This window comes from Apteryx rowi, unplaced genomic scaffold, assembly GCF_003343035.1.
Source record: "Apteryx rowi isolate R43461 unplaced genomic scaffold, aptRow1 scaffold_106, whole genome shotgun sequence".
Classification (NCBI taxonomy): domain Eukaryota; kingdom Metazoa; phylum Chordata; class Aves; order Apterygiformes; family Apterygidae; genus Apteryx; species Apteryx rowi.
The window spans coordinates 86357-102396 of NW_020447264.1; the positions used below are offsets into that span (position 1 = coordinate 86357).

General features: G+C 61.3%; 1 protein-coding gene across 1 annotated transcript in view; it reads right to left on the reverse strand.

Annotated features, from left to right (window-relative positions):
- Window positions 1-621: 621 nt before the first annotated feature.
- The window catches only part of LOC112967901 (1-phosphatidylinositol 4,5-bisphosphate phosphodiesterase gamma-1-like), a 26647-nt gene continuing 11228 nt past the window's right edge, over window positions 622-16040 (reverse strand). Inside the window, exons 8-32 of the mRNA XM_026069558.1 lie at window positions 15431-15503; window positions 13991-14092; window positions 13792-13910; window positions 13507-13592; window positions 13093-13213; window positions 12690-12858; window positions 12184-12303; window positions 11844-11951; window positions 11496-11683; window positions 10534-10734; window positions 10214-10333; window positions 9781-9964; window positions 9189-9266; window positions 8055-8158; window positions 7440-7536; window positions 7055-7121; window positions 5929-6092; window positions 5412-5508; window positions 4969-5193; window positions 4503-4651; window positions 3769-3883; window positions 3270-3431; window positions 3033-3121; window positions 2656-2840; window positions 622-2544 (exon numbers count right to left, since the gene is read on the reverse strand). Of these exons, the coding sequence (XP_025925343.1) occupies window positions 2493-2544; window positions 2656-2840; window positions 3033-3121; window positions 3270-3431; window positions 3769-3883; window positions 4503-4651; window positions 4969-5193; window positions 5412-5508; window positions 5929-6092; window positions 7055-7121; window positions 7440-7536; window positions 8055-8158; window positions 9189-9266; window positions 9781-9964; window positions 10214-10333; window positions 10534-10734; window positions 11496-11683; window positions 11844-11951; window positions 12184-12303; window positions 12690-12858; window positions 13093-13213; window positions 13507-13592; window positions 13792-13910; window positions 13991-14092; window positions 15431-15503 (3175 nt within the window). The 3' untranslated portion in view covers window positions 622-2492. The remainder of the gene's footprint in view (window positions 2545-2655; window positions 2841-3032; window positions 3122-3269; window positions 3432-3768; window positions 3884-4502; window positions 4652-4968; window positions 5194-5411; window positions 5509-5928; window positions 6093-7054; window positions 7122-7439; window positions 7537-8054; window positions 8159-9188; window positions 9267-9780; window positions 9965-10213; window positions 10334-10533; window positions 10735-11495; window positions 11684-11843; window positions 11952-12183; window positions 12304-12689; window positions 12859-13092; window positions 13214-13506; window positions 13593-13791; window positions 13911-13990; window positions 14093-15430; window positions 15504-16040) is intronic.

The following is a 16040-nucleotide window of genomic DNA, read 5'->3' on the forward strand; positions in this document are numbered from 1 at the left end:
CCTGTACCCTGCTGCCCCCAATGCCCTCTGTCCCCACGTCCTGGGTCTGTATCCCTGTGTCCCCACATCTCCATGCCCTGTGGCACTGTGTCCCCATGGTCCTGTGTCATGTCCTACATCCCCACAGCCATGTGTCCCCATGGCCTGTGTCCTGTGTCCCCTCTGGCCTGGGTGGCAGCAGGTTGGGAAAGCATGCGAATCCCAGCCCAAAACCATGTGCCACATGGGTCCTGCTGGGCCAGCCACCACCACCGCTGCTGTGACATGGGTCACTGGGGACAACACTTATGTCCCTCCTCGTGACAAAAAGGGATGGAGACGGCTCTCCTCACAGTGCTTCCCCACCTGTTATTCCACCGTGGTGGCCAGGTGGACCTGGTGGCATTGACAGCAGGGACGAGGGTGACACGCCAGGTCAGGGGACTGGGTCTAGCCAGTCCATGAGCCACCAGCCTGGGGACATCATCTGGCCTGGGGACATCTCCCGCGGCTGAGCTTTGAGCCCAGYGCCGGGGACAAAGTGGCGCCGCGAGCTCGGGGAAATCAGACCAAGGCGCCTGTGTATAAATATTGGCTAAATAGATTTATTTTCATACAAAGAATACACGGATCCCCCCGACGGGGCGCCCTCACCTCGGGGGACACCCCGAGATGCCACCGTGCCGCCTGGTCCTTGCCCTCTCGCCCAGGCGCCTGTGGCACCCCGAGGCGCAAGCTCAGCCCGGGGATAAGCGGCACAACCTCCGCTCGCTTTAATGGTTATCCCTGGGCTGGATCYGGCTCGTGGAGACATCCTGGGTCCCTCTCAGGAGCGTCACAGCGCCGGGGACCTAGGCTGGTGTCCGGCCGGATGCGACTTCCCYGGAGGGGACGATTGCCGGCGGCGGGGACCTCGGCCGGCAGCAGGGTTTGCACCCGCCTCCCTCCAGGGAAATCCCAGTCCTGGGGGGCTTTTCTCGCCCTTTGTGCCGGGTCCTTCTCGGGCTCCAACAAAATTCCTCGGCAGGGTTTTGTTCGCTCTCGAATCGCCTAAAAAAACGCCCCCAGCTGCCCCCTCGCTTGAGCCAAAATAGCCGGACTTACCTTCAGGGAGCGGGGCGCTGTCAGGATCCGGCCCCGTCCCGAGGGCCTTGGCTCTGCCGCTGCCCCGCGGCGTCACCTTGGGGACGTCCCTGTCCCTCAGCCTCTGACCCTCCCGGAGATGGGGGGCTGCTTCGTCGCCCACGTTTGCCCCCTGCCTGCTCAGGGCACCCGGTCTCCCGGCACCCTCCCCGCAGGGTGCCCCTATCCCTCGTTCCCTCGCCGTTTGGCCTGGGGGACCCCGGGATATTTCGGGGTTCCCCCGCGCCCTAATACTGCGGCTGGTAACAGACCCCTCCGCGCRCCGTATGTACACACTGAATAAAAGAAGAAAATACAGGTATTTATAGCGGGGGCCCCGTTCTGGGGGGTGAAATGCTCCCCTTTCCGCTGGTACCCCCCGAGCCGTGCCGTCCCCCGCGTCTCTGTCCCAGCGGGACTGGAGGCTCGGAGCGAGCGGTGCCCCCTCTCCCGTCCCCAACCCCGGCCCGTGGTGGGGAGGACGGTGCGGGTCCAGCCCAAGCGCGCAGGACGGGTCCAGTTGGGGAGGGAGGGCGCAGGACGTGGGGTGGCCGGTCCTGCTCCTTCCTGGGCCRGTTTCGCACCGGGAGACTTTTTCCATGTCTCAGTTTCTCCATCGGGTTGGGGGGCTGGTATTACCCCCCCCGTTCCGGGGGAAGCTGGGGCTGGGGACGCCTTTGCCGTCGCAGGGATGAGCGAAGAGGGGACGGGGCGGCAGCGGGGTGAGCGGGGCCCCGCGCTCCTCTCGCCCTGTGCTTGCTTGGGGCAGCCCTCGAGCCCCCCGCTGTGTCCGCCCCGGCCGGCTCCCGGGTGCAGGGACCACGGCCAACGTCCCGCCTGGCCCTGCGGGAGCACCGAGCCGCAGCCGCCCCTGGGTGCTGCGGCCCAAGCCCTGCCGGGGAGCGAGGCGAGAGGAGGCAGGGAGTTATACGGGGGCGAAGCGGAGCTTCCCTCCTCCTGCCTCGCTGCCGTGCCTCCATCCCTGCCTRCTGCGGTGACGGAGAAACATCATAGACCTACGCAAAGCCCCCTCTTCTCCCCARATTGGAGATTTTTGACCCCCCTTTGCTGGTATCATCCAGCCCCAGGACCTAGCGGTGCTGGCACCCTTGAGCACCGGGTTGTGTCGATGGTGGCTGGAGCCGGGCCAGCGCGAGTGCGGCTCGGGGGGCACCAGGTCTGGCCATCCCACCCTCTCGCCATCAATTCGTGGCGGGAGAGGAGGTGGCAGGGGGCTGTCCCTGCGGTCTGAGTCCTGGCCAGCACCAGCTCTGGGCGTGGGGGGGACACGGGCGACAGGCAAGGGTATGTCCGCAACCAGCTGGTGGCACCGGCCAGGGCTTGTGCAGGCGAGACACCCTGACCGCGGGGCCTGGAGAGCCCCAGCTGGCTCAGTTGCGTTTGCTGACCATCTGCCGATCCCTCTTCTTCTTCTCCATCAACCTGGTGTGGGGCGGAGAGGTGGCGTTAGCGACCTCTCTGCCGGCCGCGGGGGCCAAACCGGGGGCTGAGGGCAAGGGTGAGCGCTGGGGCCAGCACGGCGGGGGGACTCACTTGCGGTTGCGCACTTCGGTGAGCTCCATGAGCCGCTCCTGGGCCGCCCGCAGCTCGTCGAGGCGCTGCTGGTAGCGGGAGTCGCAGTTGTTGGTGCGCTCGTAGCTGGAGACCTGGCTGGAGAGCTCGCTGGCGCGGTCGCGCAGCTGCTGAATGGACGAGTACAGGTTCTCCTCATCTTCCTCCTGCTCCAAAACAAGGACATGAGGCTCATGGGACTGGTGTGGGCACCCAGGACCCTGCTCTCCCCTTCCAGGAGGGGAAACTGAGGCACGAGGTTGGACACTGTCCCGCACAGGGAGCTCTGGGTTAAGCCGGTGAGGGAGCAGAGGGGATGTGGGGAGTCCAGGGGATGTCATGGGCCACAGGGCACCCACCTTGGCGTTGATGATCTCAATGTGGATGAGGAGGGCGGCGAGCTCCAGGTCCTCTGTGTAGCTGTTCTTCAGCGGCACCGACCGATAACCTGGACGTGACATTGCAGTTGTTGCGACATGGTCCCGTCCCCTCGGCATGGCTGTTGCTGTGGGCCACGAGCGCATCGCCATCCCCAGAGCTGGCCCCCAAGGGGCTGAATTTCAGGTGGMCACCCAGCGGGGATGGAGGGACCATACCTGTTTTGAGGCCCTTGACGGGAAAGGTGGCTTGTGCCAAAAAGTTAGGGTCGCTGAACATGTCCTCCTCGTACACCACGAAGCGGAGGAAGGYGAACTCGGGGTTGTTGATGTCGAAGACAAACTGCTTGAAGAGCCACACGGGGTTGAAACCGTTGTCGGCTGGTGGGTGAGGACAGAGCAGGCAGGGATCAGAGCACGGAGCACGTGGGTGTCCGTGTGGGTGGCATGTGACCTGAGCTCCCCCAGCTGCTTGTCGTTAGTGGGAGACGCCTTTCCCCCTCTGTCCTCTGGAAACCCCAGCCCCGTTAAACCACATTTCCTAGCTGGGACCCCAAAAGTCATGTTTAGGGGTGGCTGCTTCCCAGAACCACAGGGCCCGGGCTCTCCGGACATCCCAGTGGTAACCAGTGCCAAGGCGTGAGGGGACCCTGCCACCTCCCTGCCTGGTCCCAGGGTGAAAGGACCCGCTAGGTGCATCGCCTACACGGACCCTCACCTACAACGTCCGTCTTGTTCTTGCTGTTGTCGTACTCGGAGCCGCACACCTCCACCTCCACGAAGGGGCACACGATGCTCCTCCCATTCTTGGGCAGGTGCCGGGCGCCAAGGATCTGGGGGAGGAGGAAGAGGAGGAGGAGGAAGAGGCTGAGGTCCAGCTGCCCTGGCCCTGTGGACTAGGAAGGACTCCTGGAGCAGCCCTATGGCTCAACCCTTTATGGCCTAATAAGCCTCACCAGGCCTTCTTGGACCTATGTATGAATTTGGACCAATTTTAGCTTGATTTTAGCCATGTCTGCAAAATTATTTATGAAACTTGTTTTCTCCGTGACTTGCTCAGGGGTCAGATGACTACGGACTAGCCTGTCCTAGCTGTAACAGCAAAAACACCCAAAGGTGGGGTAACGTGGTTCAGAGCTTGTTTTTCAGCTATTTTATTCTCCAGCTTGCTCTTGCTCAGGATTTGCTCAGCTCCGTGCAATGCCGCACGTGGGGAAGAACCAACAGACCTAAGAGGTCGCGGTACAACAAATCCCGTGGAGCGATGGCAGAGATCAGAGCACATCCCACTAGCAAATATGGGGCTGAAGCATGTAAAATCACCCCAATTGACCCAAGACTGAGGAAGAAGAAAGCCCCCCATCAGCATGGCACCGATGGTGAACACCTCGGGGTGCTGGCGAGTCGCCTGTTCTCTGCTTGTCCTCCCCCACGCCACTGGCCCCCACTTGCCTGCAGCTGCACTGTGATGGGCTCCACGATCTTCAGGCTGTTCTTGTCGAAGGGGTCAAACGTCTCATCCCTCATGATGTCGGGCTGCAGGACGTAGCCGCTGCGGCCTCCRAGCATGAACAGCGCCTGGTTCAGCTGCATCGGCTTGTCTGACAGCCGTGGGGACAGAGCAGCTCTGAGCCATGGGGCTCAGGGTTCCCCCGAGGTCCTCGGGAAGAAGGTCCTGCCCTGGGCAACCCCCCCATAGAGAGCCCCCAACCCCAGGTAGGAGAAGGGATGCAGCCGGGTATCACATGAAGCATCCAAGCATTGAGCGAGGATGTCCCCATCAGGATGGAGACAAGGGCTGGATAGAGCATCCAAGCCACATCCAGCAGCGGGACCAGGTGGGAGAGCCACCAGGGATGGGGAAAATGGGATGACCTGCAAGGGCGAGCCCACCAGCCACCCAAGGAGCAGGATTTACCAGGGGTCTGGAAGTTGAGGGCCACAAGCTGGCTGCCGCAGATCCACATGGGCAGCGGGTCGTAGTTGGAGGAATCCAAGCGCTGGCCTTTGGGGTAGATGCGACTGAGCTGGCGCCGGTTGTAYTGCAGGAACTTCTTGCCCTTGCTGCGGTTGGCGTACTTCTCTGCTTTGGTCTCCGGGAAGGAGGACATGTCCCGGTAGCATGCCTTGTCTGTGCCGATCTCTGGAAGTGCAAAGGGCGGCTGTCAGTGGGAGGCTGCGGGGCTTTTGGGCTGGGCTGGTGGCCTGGAGCTCCTCAACTTCTGCCCTGGGGGCATGTGGGGGCAGTGGTGAGGCAGGGGACAAAAGGTGATGCCCCTCAGACCTGTTGTGACCACCCAGTTCCCTGCCTGCCCAGCTCTTTCCCTGATGATACCATCACCCCCCCACCCCGGCTCTTACTGTCTTCATCGAACGGCACTGGGCGGCAATAAACGACGAGCTCGGAGAGCTCCAGCGCAATCTTCTTCCTCCGCTCCATGATCTTCCCCTCTTGCATCTGCACAAGGGAAAACAGGAGCTAAAACTATTGCCCCGCTGTGCCCCAGTCTCCCCCCAGGCTCCCACTGTGGGGATGCTCTGCAGATGATGGCGCGGGACCATCCACCAAAACGCAACCCTTATTTTGCCCCATGGTCTGCAGAGACATCGAGGACCAGCMCTCAGGATCCCCTCCTGCTTGGCAAAATTCGGAGGGGCTGCACCAAAAGGCAAGGCAGCGATAACCAGCTCTACACCCAGGATTTCACCCCTCGCCGCAACCAGGGCCAACTCGGCGGGGTGCTGGGATACGTGCTGCCRGGCTCGTGATCCCATGGGAAGGCTGAGCCTCCTTCCTCCCTGCCAGGGAGYGGGTGGTGCTCAGCCTCTCCAGGTCCTGTGGCACCTGGAGTGTTGCCCGGCCCGCAGCACCCCTCACCCTGGCATCGGCGTTCTGCGTGGCCTCCCGGATCTTGGCCACCCACTCGCTGAGCTCCTCCTGCGTGTCTGCGGCCACGTCCAGTGACTGGGCTGCGTGGGACATCTGCTGGGAATGGATGGTGAAGACAAATGGTTTGGAGCTCCTCCCGTCTTTGGAGATAACTATAAGGACATCAGAGGGGGCTTTACTTGAAGAGATTCCTAACGGACAGCTGTGTGGAGCAAACGAAACCTCAGCGGTCCTGCTTGGCCCACGGCAAAGCATGGGATAGGAGCACGCTGGGGACCGCGGGTTCCCGGGTGCACCCCCTGCACCCCGGCTGACGCCTGCCTCGGCCCCTCTCGCCTGCTCTAGCCCTGCAGCCGGACTTTGGGGGCGGCAGATGGGCACGGGCGTTTGCCGGGGGCAAATCTTCACCGAGGGTGCAGGGCGGAGTGTGCAAATCTTGGCCTCGCCTGCCGCGATGCCGCCTGCAACGCAAGGCAGAGCAGAGGCTGAGTGCCCGCGACCGYCAGCCTGCCCTGCCCGGGACCTCCCGCCAGCAGCTGGCAAGCTGTAGGGATGTTCCCGCCTGAAACTGGAAGTCACCAAGAAATACAACTGGGGAGAGGGGATCCGAACTTCCCCCTAAACTCCAGGGAATCGCTGAAAAATCTCTGGAAATGAAAGCAGCAACCAGAAATGCTCTGTTCKGCTGTTTTTGTAATTAAGAGTTTCAGCTTTTTGTGTTGAAATGCATTTTTCCTTCCAGCTGTCCTGTCTTGCAGGGCTAAATATCCCCCAAACTGAACCMAAACTGTTTGGACGTTACAGAATGGGTCACTTTGGCCGAATCCTTCCAAATTCAGCCCTGTTTTTCCCCTGCTGAGCGTGAGGCTGCTTCCCACTCCCCAGCCGGAGCGAGGGCAGTGGTGTTCAGTCCTTCCCTGGCTGCGACCTTTGTCCAGCTTGGCCAGAGCATCTGCCACCTGGGAGCTGATGGTATCTGCAGGTCGACAGCAGCTCTGCAGCTGGCTGGACCCGGATGTGTGGTGAGTTTCAAGAGCCTCAGCTCATTGCATCGAACTTCAGCTTTCCCTGAACGCTCCTGTTCCCTCCGTGGGGACGCAGCAGAGACACTCACCTACGTGGCAGGACGGCACGTCGATGAAGCCCTTCAGGAAGTTCCCCAGGGGGCTGTTTTCCGACGACTGCGAGAGAGGAAGGAAGAGGGAGCGGTGAAAGGTTGTTGCGTGGRGCCCATCGCTAGCTGACTTTGTGCCGCTCGCTTTAGCAGCCTCCCCAACCCCAAAGCCTCCCCGGGCTTTGCCAAGTCTCAGCAAAAGCCAAGAAAACACCCTCTGCCCATTCGAACGCAGCAGCCCTTATGGACGAGGGCCGAGCCTCTCCGTGGGCTTTGCTCTGTGTCCAGAGGCGGGAGCATCCCCGGACTCTGGACAAGGATCCACACTCAAGCAGACTCGACTCCAGGCGCGCGCGTGGAGCCAGCACGGGGACGTCCCACTCACAGCTTCATCCTGCTCCTGCGCCTGCGTGTTCACGATCTCCTCCACGTAGTTGGCCGGGAACCACAGCTGCTTCTTGCCTCCGTAGTCCCCCCGCCACCTAGAAGGGGTGAGAGGATCAAGGCAAGCGGACCGATTCGGGGGGGGGCGGGGGTGTTAACACTGCATGCAACGTCAGGGAACATTCGGAGAGGGGAGGGACAGAAAAGGAGGCAGTTAAAACCTGTCGCAGTAACACCCACCGCCCGTGCAGCCGCTGTGGCGTGGGACAGYGCCCACAGCCCCCGCGCCCCACCGGGTTTGGGCGAGGGAACCCCAGGGGTGCAGCATGCCGTTGGAGCTGCTATCCCAGAGCTTTGGCCCCGGCGCAGCTCAGGGTGGACTTCTCCCGGCTGCACCCTGCAAACGGCGGCGCTGGCCCCATCCCGCAGCAGCGTCTCTGCTCTGCTTCCAGCCCACCCGGCGGGGAACGTGAGGGGCCACCTGATACTTGTGCCCACTCGGTAACCGGCAAAATCCCACGCCGGGAKGCTCCCACCAGCCCTGGGCTGGCAAACAAGCCACGCTGTGATGGCACTGGACACGGAGGCTGCCCTGGGCCATGGGGAGCGGGCTTACCAGCCGCCGTCCTGCTTGTCCACGTTGTGGATGATGGCCTGCTTGCAGAACGACAGCTCATCCTCCCGCTGGGCTTTGTAGTCATAGAGGGCCTTCACTGTGCACTGGGCCGCAGGGGAGAGAAACACGGGTGTCACTGCTTGTCCCTCAGGTGTCCCTGGCTTGGGGACACTGCCCAGGGCCGGTGGTAGTGTTCCCCGCTGAGCCTGGCTCCTCGAGCCCTGACATTTGCACATGGGTACCCTCGCTACCCAGGCTTAGCGTTCCTAGATCCAAATGATGCCCCAAAATAGCCCACGCCAATATTGAGACGTTAGACGGGGTGAAGGGTGGGGAGTTCTGGCGTTCCCGTGCGGTGTCCTCAGGGAGAGCCGCATGGCAGGGCCATGGGGGCTGCTCTGGGAAGCCCCATGTATCTGCTGCACCTCTAGCCTCATGGTGGAGGAGAGCAAGGCCATGTCCTGCGAGCTCTTGTGTCCCAGCTCTGCTGAGGGGACCTGCAGCACATGCCGAAAAGCCCCCGTGCCACCAAGAGCAGCTTGAGCGACCGCTCCAGGCACAAGTCGGACGGCCACCGTCACTGCTGGGTACTGACCCTGTGGTTAACACGTTTGGCTGCACCAGCGCAAAGTGGTTTCTACTTTTAAGTTCCCGAATGGCTTCTCTTGTTGCACTAAAGGGATTTRTCTTGAGAAATTCCTGGGAAAAAACTCTTTGGGTTAAGCCTTCCCGTGTTTGGTCTTAGCCTGAGAGCTGGTCTGCTGCAAAGAGAAGTTTAAAGTACAGCAGCATAGGGTTGTGGGATCATATGATCACAGGATAATTCAGGTTGGAAGGGACCTCGGGAGGGCCTTAGTTCAATGTCCTGCTCAAAGCAGCTCAGCTCTGAGACCAGCATGGGTCGCTCAGGGCTTTATCCGGTCTGTGCTGGGCAGAGGGTATGGATTAGGCCAAACAGCTTTGGGCCACATGGGGTCCCAAAGTAAGAAAGACGCTGTGGCAAAGCAGTGAAACGCCGCAGCTTTTCAGGCCCACGGTTTGGGGAGGGGGAAGCCGGGGAGCTCCAGCTCCAGTGCCGGAATCACCATGTCCCACTGCTCTGTGCCTCCTGGGGAAGCTGGCCCAGCCTCTTACCCTGGCCATCGGCATCTTGTTGGCCTCCACGTAGAAGTGAGGGGTCCGCACCTCGTACAGGGCTCCGTAGTCCAGCTCCTGCAAGGAGAGATGCCCGAGTGGGGTCACCTGGCCGCTCGGTTGCCAGGATGGGCAGGGGACTACAAGGGGATGCTGCTGCATCCAGCTGAGGGGCAGCTAATAGCTCTTTCCGAATAATTGGAGGGGAATTACAAAGGTGATGGAGCCAAACTCTTTGTGGCTGGGGCAGATGATATAACCCAGAGCAACGGCTGCAGACTGCAGCTTGGCCGGGTTGGGTTGGACTTGCAGCAAATCTCCTTCGCCAGGAGGGAGCTGCAGCCCGGGGTTGGGTCCCCAGGTCTCCATCCTGGCGTTTTCCAAGCCTCAACACGGCTGCCCTGGTGCAGCATTGGCAACAGCCCTCTAGGAGGCTGGAGCAGAGACCTTCCCATTCCGAGGAAGCTCGTGACAGGGCCGGATTGCCTGCGGCACAGTGCCTGTGCTGCACAGGTTCAGCCAGCTTGCTGTAACAGTTTGCACAGCCCTGCTGAAGCCTGAAGCTGCCATCCCTGCTGCCGGGAACACTCACGGTGGTGCCCATCTTCTCCAGGGTCTCCTCGTTGATGGGGTAGCGCAGCTTCATCTTGCGGTAGAGCGGGTGCTTCTCGTAGTAGCTCACGAGGTCCACGAGGCTCTCGAACTCGGCCGAGCTGCCCAGCATGAAGAGCCGACCTTCCTGCTGGATGCGGCAGTGCTTGATCTTCCCCTCCGCCCTGGTGCCAAGAGAGCCGGGGGCGGACGTGAGGATGGTGTGGGACTCTGGCTCATTGGGGCCATGGTGAGAGGGGAGGCCTGGGCCAGGGTGGGAGGCGACGCAATCACCCCGTCCTCGCCGCCAGCCCTGCTCCGGTGGTAAATTAATGCAGGATGCGGCCAGGATGGCAGCAGGTCGCGGGGAATGTGGCTGACCGCCGTGAAGATGCACCTTTACCACCACTGGAGCCGGGGGAGGCCGCACTCACCGGAAGGAGATGGCATAAGAGTTGGGTTCGCTGCGCTTGCGCACCAGGAAGGCTCCATCCCGCGGGACCCTCATCAGCATGTGCTCGGCCTGCAGGCGCGTCAGGTTGGCGTGGTACCACCTGGCCAGGGGAGAGCAAGAGGGCGGTGGGCTGATGCCACCACCCCTACGCCCAGGAGAGCATCCCTCACCCAACACCGACTCTGCCACGGGGCAATGCCGGAGCCAGGCACAGGGAAAGCAGGCGAGGAGAAGCGGTGAAGCAGGAGGAGGGCAGCAGGGCCGGAGGACTGGGAGGATGGGGCAAGGGATCACCCTCACTCTTTGCTCTCGTGGGCATTGGGCTGGGGCACGGGGTCGGTGAGGCGCATCTCAAACTCGTTGCAGCGGAGCGGCACCTCCCGGTAGTGGCAGATGAGGCTGTAGAGGCTGTCGAAGACCAGGTTGTCCGTCAGGTAGAATTTGGTGGTGCCGGCTTCCTGCCGCGAGTGGATCCGGCAGTGCTGGACGCGGTTGGATCTCCTGCCAGGAGGGGAAGTAGGCGGTAGTAACAGTGCYGGGGTGCAATGAGGGGAAGCCACAGGGGTTGGCTGGTGCCCACGCCTGCATCCCAGGTCTCAGGGGAGATGCCTCCCCCCCACAGCCCCTCCTGTCCCCCCGCGTGTGCCGCGACAGGGAGCGTTGGCGTCTGGGCGCTGCGAGTGCTTGAACAGCAGGGAGAAGCCCGYGGGAGACGGATTGGTCTAGAGCAAAGACGGGAGATGGTCTGGGGGCGCAGGTTAAGATGCTTCGAGGGCAGGGCTGAGACCCTCCCTGGCAGCCACTCAACGGGCTGCGGTGGTGCTGAGCGCCCGGAGCTCCTGAGGAGCTGGGTGTCTGCACYCCATCACATCATCTCACATCTCTACTTTCTGCAGGCCAGAGCCTGCCCCTCTCGAATGAGGGGAGACGGCAATAATCCAAATATTATTTACAAGGATCAGTATTAGGCATGTGCTGTGCAGCTCTCGGGTCCAATCCGGGTCAGGGCACCGCTGTGCAAGGTGCCGCACGCCGTGCAAAAACCCAGCGTTTGTCCCAAGACCTCTTACTGGTCATAACTTCTGCCTCTGAACTGGGAATTTGCTGGAAGGCAGCCCCCGATCACCCAGAGGGACGCCCAGACTGGCGGACTCCTGGGGAAGGTCTGAGCCCACCGTCCTCCCCAGATGGCAGAGACGCGGACCGTCTGGGGCGTACGCGCTGGAAAGAGGATGGCGTGGCCACCAGGCTGGAGCTCCTACCAGAAGGAGAGGGTGTAGTCGCCCACAAAGGTCTCGCTCTCCCGCACGAGGAAGGTGCCATCCTTGCCACCTGTCTCGGTGCAGTACTCGTGCAGCAGCTTCTCGGCGATCTGCCGCCCGTCGCGGCCCCCTCCCAGCTTCCCRTGGAACCACTTCTCCGTGAAGTGCAGCTCGTTGTTGTTGAACTCCTGTGAGCCGCCAGAGACACCGGGGGGTTAGCGTCCCCCTGAACCGCGGGGCAGAGCAGCCGGTATCAGCTGGGGCATCGCGAACCTCTCCCCCTCCCCGTGGAGACCCTCGGACTCCCCAAATGCCCCCCAGAAGGTCGCGCGCCTGCCCGGCACGCACCTCCTTCTGCTCCACCTCTTCCTCGTCCTCATTGAACTGGTAGCGGGATGTCTCCTCCGAGTAGTAGATCTTGTTGCTCGTCAGGACAAAATAATGTGGGCTCCAGGTCTGGGAAAGAGAAAGAGCGTCACCGGGGCAGGGATGAGAGTGGCAGGGAGGCACGGGGCTTTGAGGTCCCCATTCCTGCCCACATCTCCCATGCAATGGCAACGGCGTAGTAGAGCACGTGCCCCATGCCTGTTCCAAACCCCGATGCTCTCCCATACCAGCAGGTCCTGCGTCTCCATCCGACTGACCCCACTCACCCCTGACCAAGGCCCTCAGCAGGAAAGGTTCTTACATGATCAATGGGGTCTTCGAGGTAGAGGATGCCATTTTTGATGGAGTTGCTGATGTCGTTCTCGGAGTAGCTGGCCGTGGAGACCTCCTCGTACAGATTCCCTTCAACCAGCTTCTTGTGCTGGGGAAAGAACCCAGAGAGAGGAGCTCAGCAAGGGGGACGGTCACCCCATCACTCCGTGGCACTCGCCAAGCTCCCAGCTCTCAAAGCGATGCTTGGGAAGTGAAGGTGGAGCCCTGCAGATCCCCCCATGGCTGTTTGCATCGTGGTGCCCATCTCCTGYGTACTTCTGCACTATCACCACCACCTGCAATGTGCCAGGGGGTCCTGGAGCACCTGTTCCCAAGCCCCGCAGGTCTCTCCTTGCACAGACAGATCCCTAGCATCCTATTATTTGGGTATGGAGGGATTTGGGGAAATCCCCATCCCTTTCAGCCCAATGTTGTCCTTGCCCCTCCCGCTCCTGCAAGGAAAGAGGAGCTTCAGGGAGGTGCCAGGCTCTGCACCTTGATAAGGATCTTCTTCTTGAGCTGCGTGGGTGACGGCAGCTCATCGGCGTTGATGTCCACTGGCTTGGTGAGCAACATGTCCCCAAAGACCTTCTTGAAGTGGGAGGCCATGTTCCTCTGCTGGACGATGCTGCAGTGGTCTTCGATGGAGAGGATGATGGGGAACCTGGAGGAAGCAGGCAGGAAAGGTGGCTCAGAGCGTCAGCTCACCTGCACTCCCTGCAGGGCTGAGCCAGAGCCTGAGGGAGCAAATGGGGAGCTGTTGGCTGGGCCACAGGCAGAAGAAGTAGAGGGGAATTTGTGCAATATTCTCCTGCATGGACCAGATTTGGGGGCATTGTGCGGTGAGCACAGCCTGGGAGCTCGGAGTGGGATTGGTGCAGGGACTGGGAGCTCTTACTCGGAGGTGACGAACGCATGCTCCTTGATGGTGTGCAGGACATCCAGGAACTTGATCTTCGAAGTGAGCGTGTGGCCATGATAGATGATGGGCAGGTCATCTGGGCCATCCCAGCAGTCCACTGAGTGGGGGGACACCATAGTTAATGTGTGCTGGTCTCCMACCCCACTTCCTAACCTTGTTCCTGGCCCCCTCTTCCATCATGCAGATGCGCCATGCACTGCTCCGTGCACCGTGGAGGATGCTTTTGGGCCCCCGGGGGATGCAGGAAGGCCACTCCCACCCCGGTGCCACGGGATGTGCCTGGGGGACAGTCTGTCTGATGTGCTGCTGGGTGCTGGGGGGAGGGGGGGGGTTCACCATTGCCACGGGGTCCCAGCAATTGAGATGCCCAGCAGGGATGGGGTCACTCACGCTCGATGCAGCGGCAGCCCATGCGGAGGCAGCGGGCGTATGCCTCCAGGGAGGACTCGCTGGAGAACTGGTCCCCCGTCAGGTACCTGTAGAGGAGCAAGAGGAGCCGTCAGTGGGCTGCCTTTGCCAGGGGTAAAAGCAGGGAGGCTCCACGCAAGCACTGAGGTCAATGGGGACGGCCTGGGGGCGAGGGGATGCTTGTGGGGCCCCAGATGCTGGGCGCTAGGAAGATGGCTCCGGGGGACAGGCTGGGGGTCCCCAAGGCGAGCCCTTCCTCTGGCTTACGTGTTGTGGGAGGAGGAGATCCAGTACTGGGAGAGGGGGTGGTTCATCTCCTCAGGCACCACGCGCTCATATTTTGAGTCCATCACCATGTTCTCCTTGGAGAAGAGGTATGTAAGGAACTGGGGAGGAAGCAGAGAGGTTAGAGCCCACCGGGGCTGGGGATCCCTGCAGGGGCTGTCACCACGGGGGGCCCACACACCTCGTCCAGCTGGAAGGAGGGGTCTGCTGCCTCGCTGGAGCAGTCCTTGAGGTAGGTGCACATGTAGTCCCGCACCGTGCCCACGTCGCTGGCCCAGGACTCCTAGGGCAGAAATGCGCCACACGGTTTGGGAGGAGCTGGAGGCAATGTGGCAGCCAGGAAGGGGTATCCTACTGGGGTCTCCGTGGCTGGGTCGTGAGGGAACGCAGGAGGGTTTCCAAGACTGGGTCTGGGAGGGATCCCTCAAGGGTCTCCAAGACTGAGGCCAGGAGGAATCTCTGAGGGATCTCTTAAGCCAGGGTCAGGAGGGATCTCCAAGGGTTCTCCAAGGCTGGGGCCAGGAGGGATTCCTAAGAGATCTCTAAAGCAGGACCAGAAGGGATCTCTAAGGGGTCTCTAAAGCCAGAGCCAGGAGGATCCCTGAGGGATCTTTAAGGCTGGGGCCAGGAGGGATCTGAAGCAGATCTCTAAGTTTGGGACCAGCAGGATCTCAAAGGGATCTCTAAGGTTGGGGCCAGGAGGGATCTCTAAGGTACCCCCAAGACTGGAGCCAGGAAGATCCCTGAGGGATATCTAAGGCAGGTCCAGAAGGGATCTCAATCTTAAAAGGATCTCCAAGATTGGGACCAGGATGATTCCTAAGAGACCTGTAAGGCTGGGCCAGGAGGATCCCTGAGGGATCCGGAAGGCTTAGGACCCAACTGGATCTCTAACATGTCCTGCCCCCCACTGCCTGAGGACAGATCACCACTGCCATGTGCTGGCAGATCTCTTTGGCCCCAGGGCTCCAGGCAGGGCTGCTCTGTACCTAGCAGTGCTACCCCATTGCGTCCCCAGGCTGCTGGCCTTGTGCTCAGCCACGACCCATGCCAGGGGCAGATCCGTTCACGTGGCCAGCAGCACCCTCTCCTGCACGGGTGCTGTTGGGGTCCTACCCTGTTGAAACCAGCCCATTTTTCCCGGCCCCTATCCCTGGTCTGCGGGGACCCAGTGCTGGCTGCAATCTTTCCCCAAGGTGTGGCACTTGCCAGGGGAAATGCCAGAGTGAGACAAACTGCAGTTTTCTAATAAAAAATGTTTTCCTTTGAAACCAGTGTTGGAGATGCTGCTAGTTCCCTACAAGGAATGGGATTGTTCGAGGAGGCTGGGAGAGAGCCTGATAACTGGGAAAAGGAAGTCTCAAATTAGAAAGGAATAAACTGTTCCCTGGGACAGAATGAGAAATTACAGCCTGGCCTGGGTGGGGAGATTTGGGTTAAGCACTGGGAATGCGTCTGCATGCTGCGGCTGGGTGCTTAGCGCTGGGATGCATGGCCAGGTGGTGCAAGCAGCTGTGAGGCTTAGGGGCAGGAAGGAGCCACAGCTGGGCAGAGGTGACCCCTCTGGGGATGACACTGTGCTGCGAAGACCTCGGACATGGAGGGTCGCGTGGGCACCCACCTTCTGGTCATGCAGCAGGAACTTCTGGAAGTCGTAGAGAGAGATCTGGCACAGCTCTGGCCGGTCCACGTTCCTGGGGTATGGAGGGCGCATCAGGAGGGGAGGCAGGGAAGTTTCCCAGGGGAAAATGAGGGTGGCTTGCACCAACCCATGGCTTGTATTCCCGAGACCCCCCTTCTCCTGCCACGCTCCCCTGCCTTTCCACGGCAGTGTGCAATGTGCTTGGGGAGTGGAGACACCACAGGGAGGCTGGAGGCACCCAAGGCTGTTACATGGGGCTGCAGTAAAGACTCCCAACTGCAGCCAGGTTGATTCGGAAGACGCAGGACCCCGGGGCTGCACCCGTTGCATTTCCAGGGGTGATGTGGAAAAGGGCAGTGCACCACCTCCCGGCCTGCCTGGCACGTATCCGGAATAACATCCCCGCACGTCACCCTAAAACCTGTGCTGACATCCCACTAACATCTGGGCCAACATACCGCTTGTTGCCCCACCACGTACCCCCTCACGTCCCCCCTCACATCTCCCCTCACCTCCCCCTCACATCCACCTCACATCTCCCCTCACGTCCCCCTCACATCCAGCCTCAAATCTCCCTCATGTCCCCCTC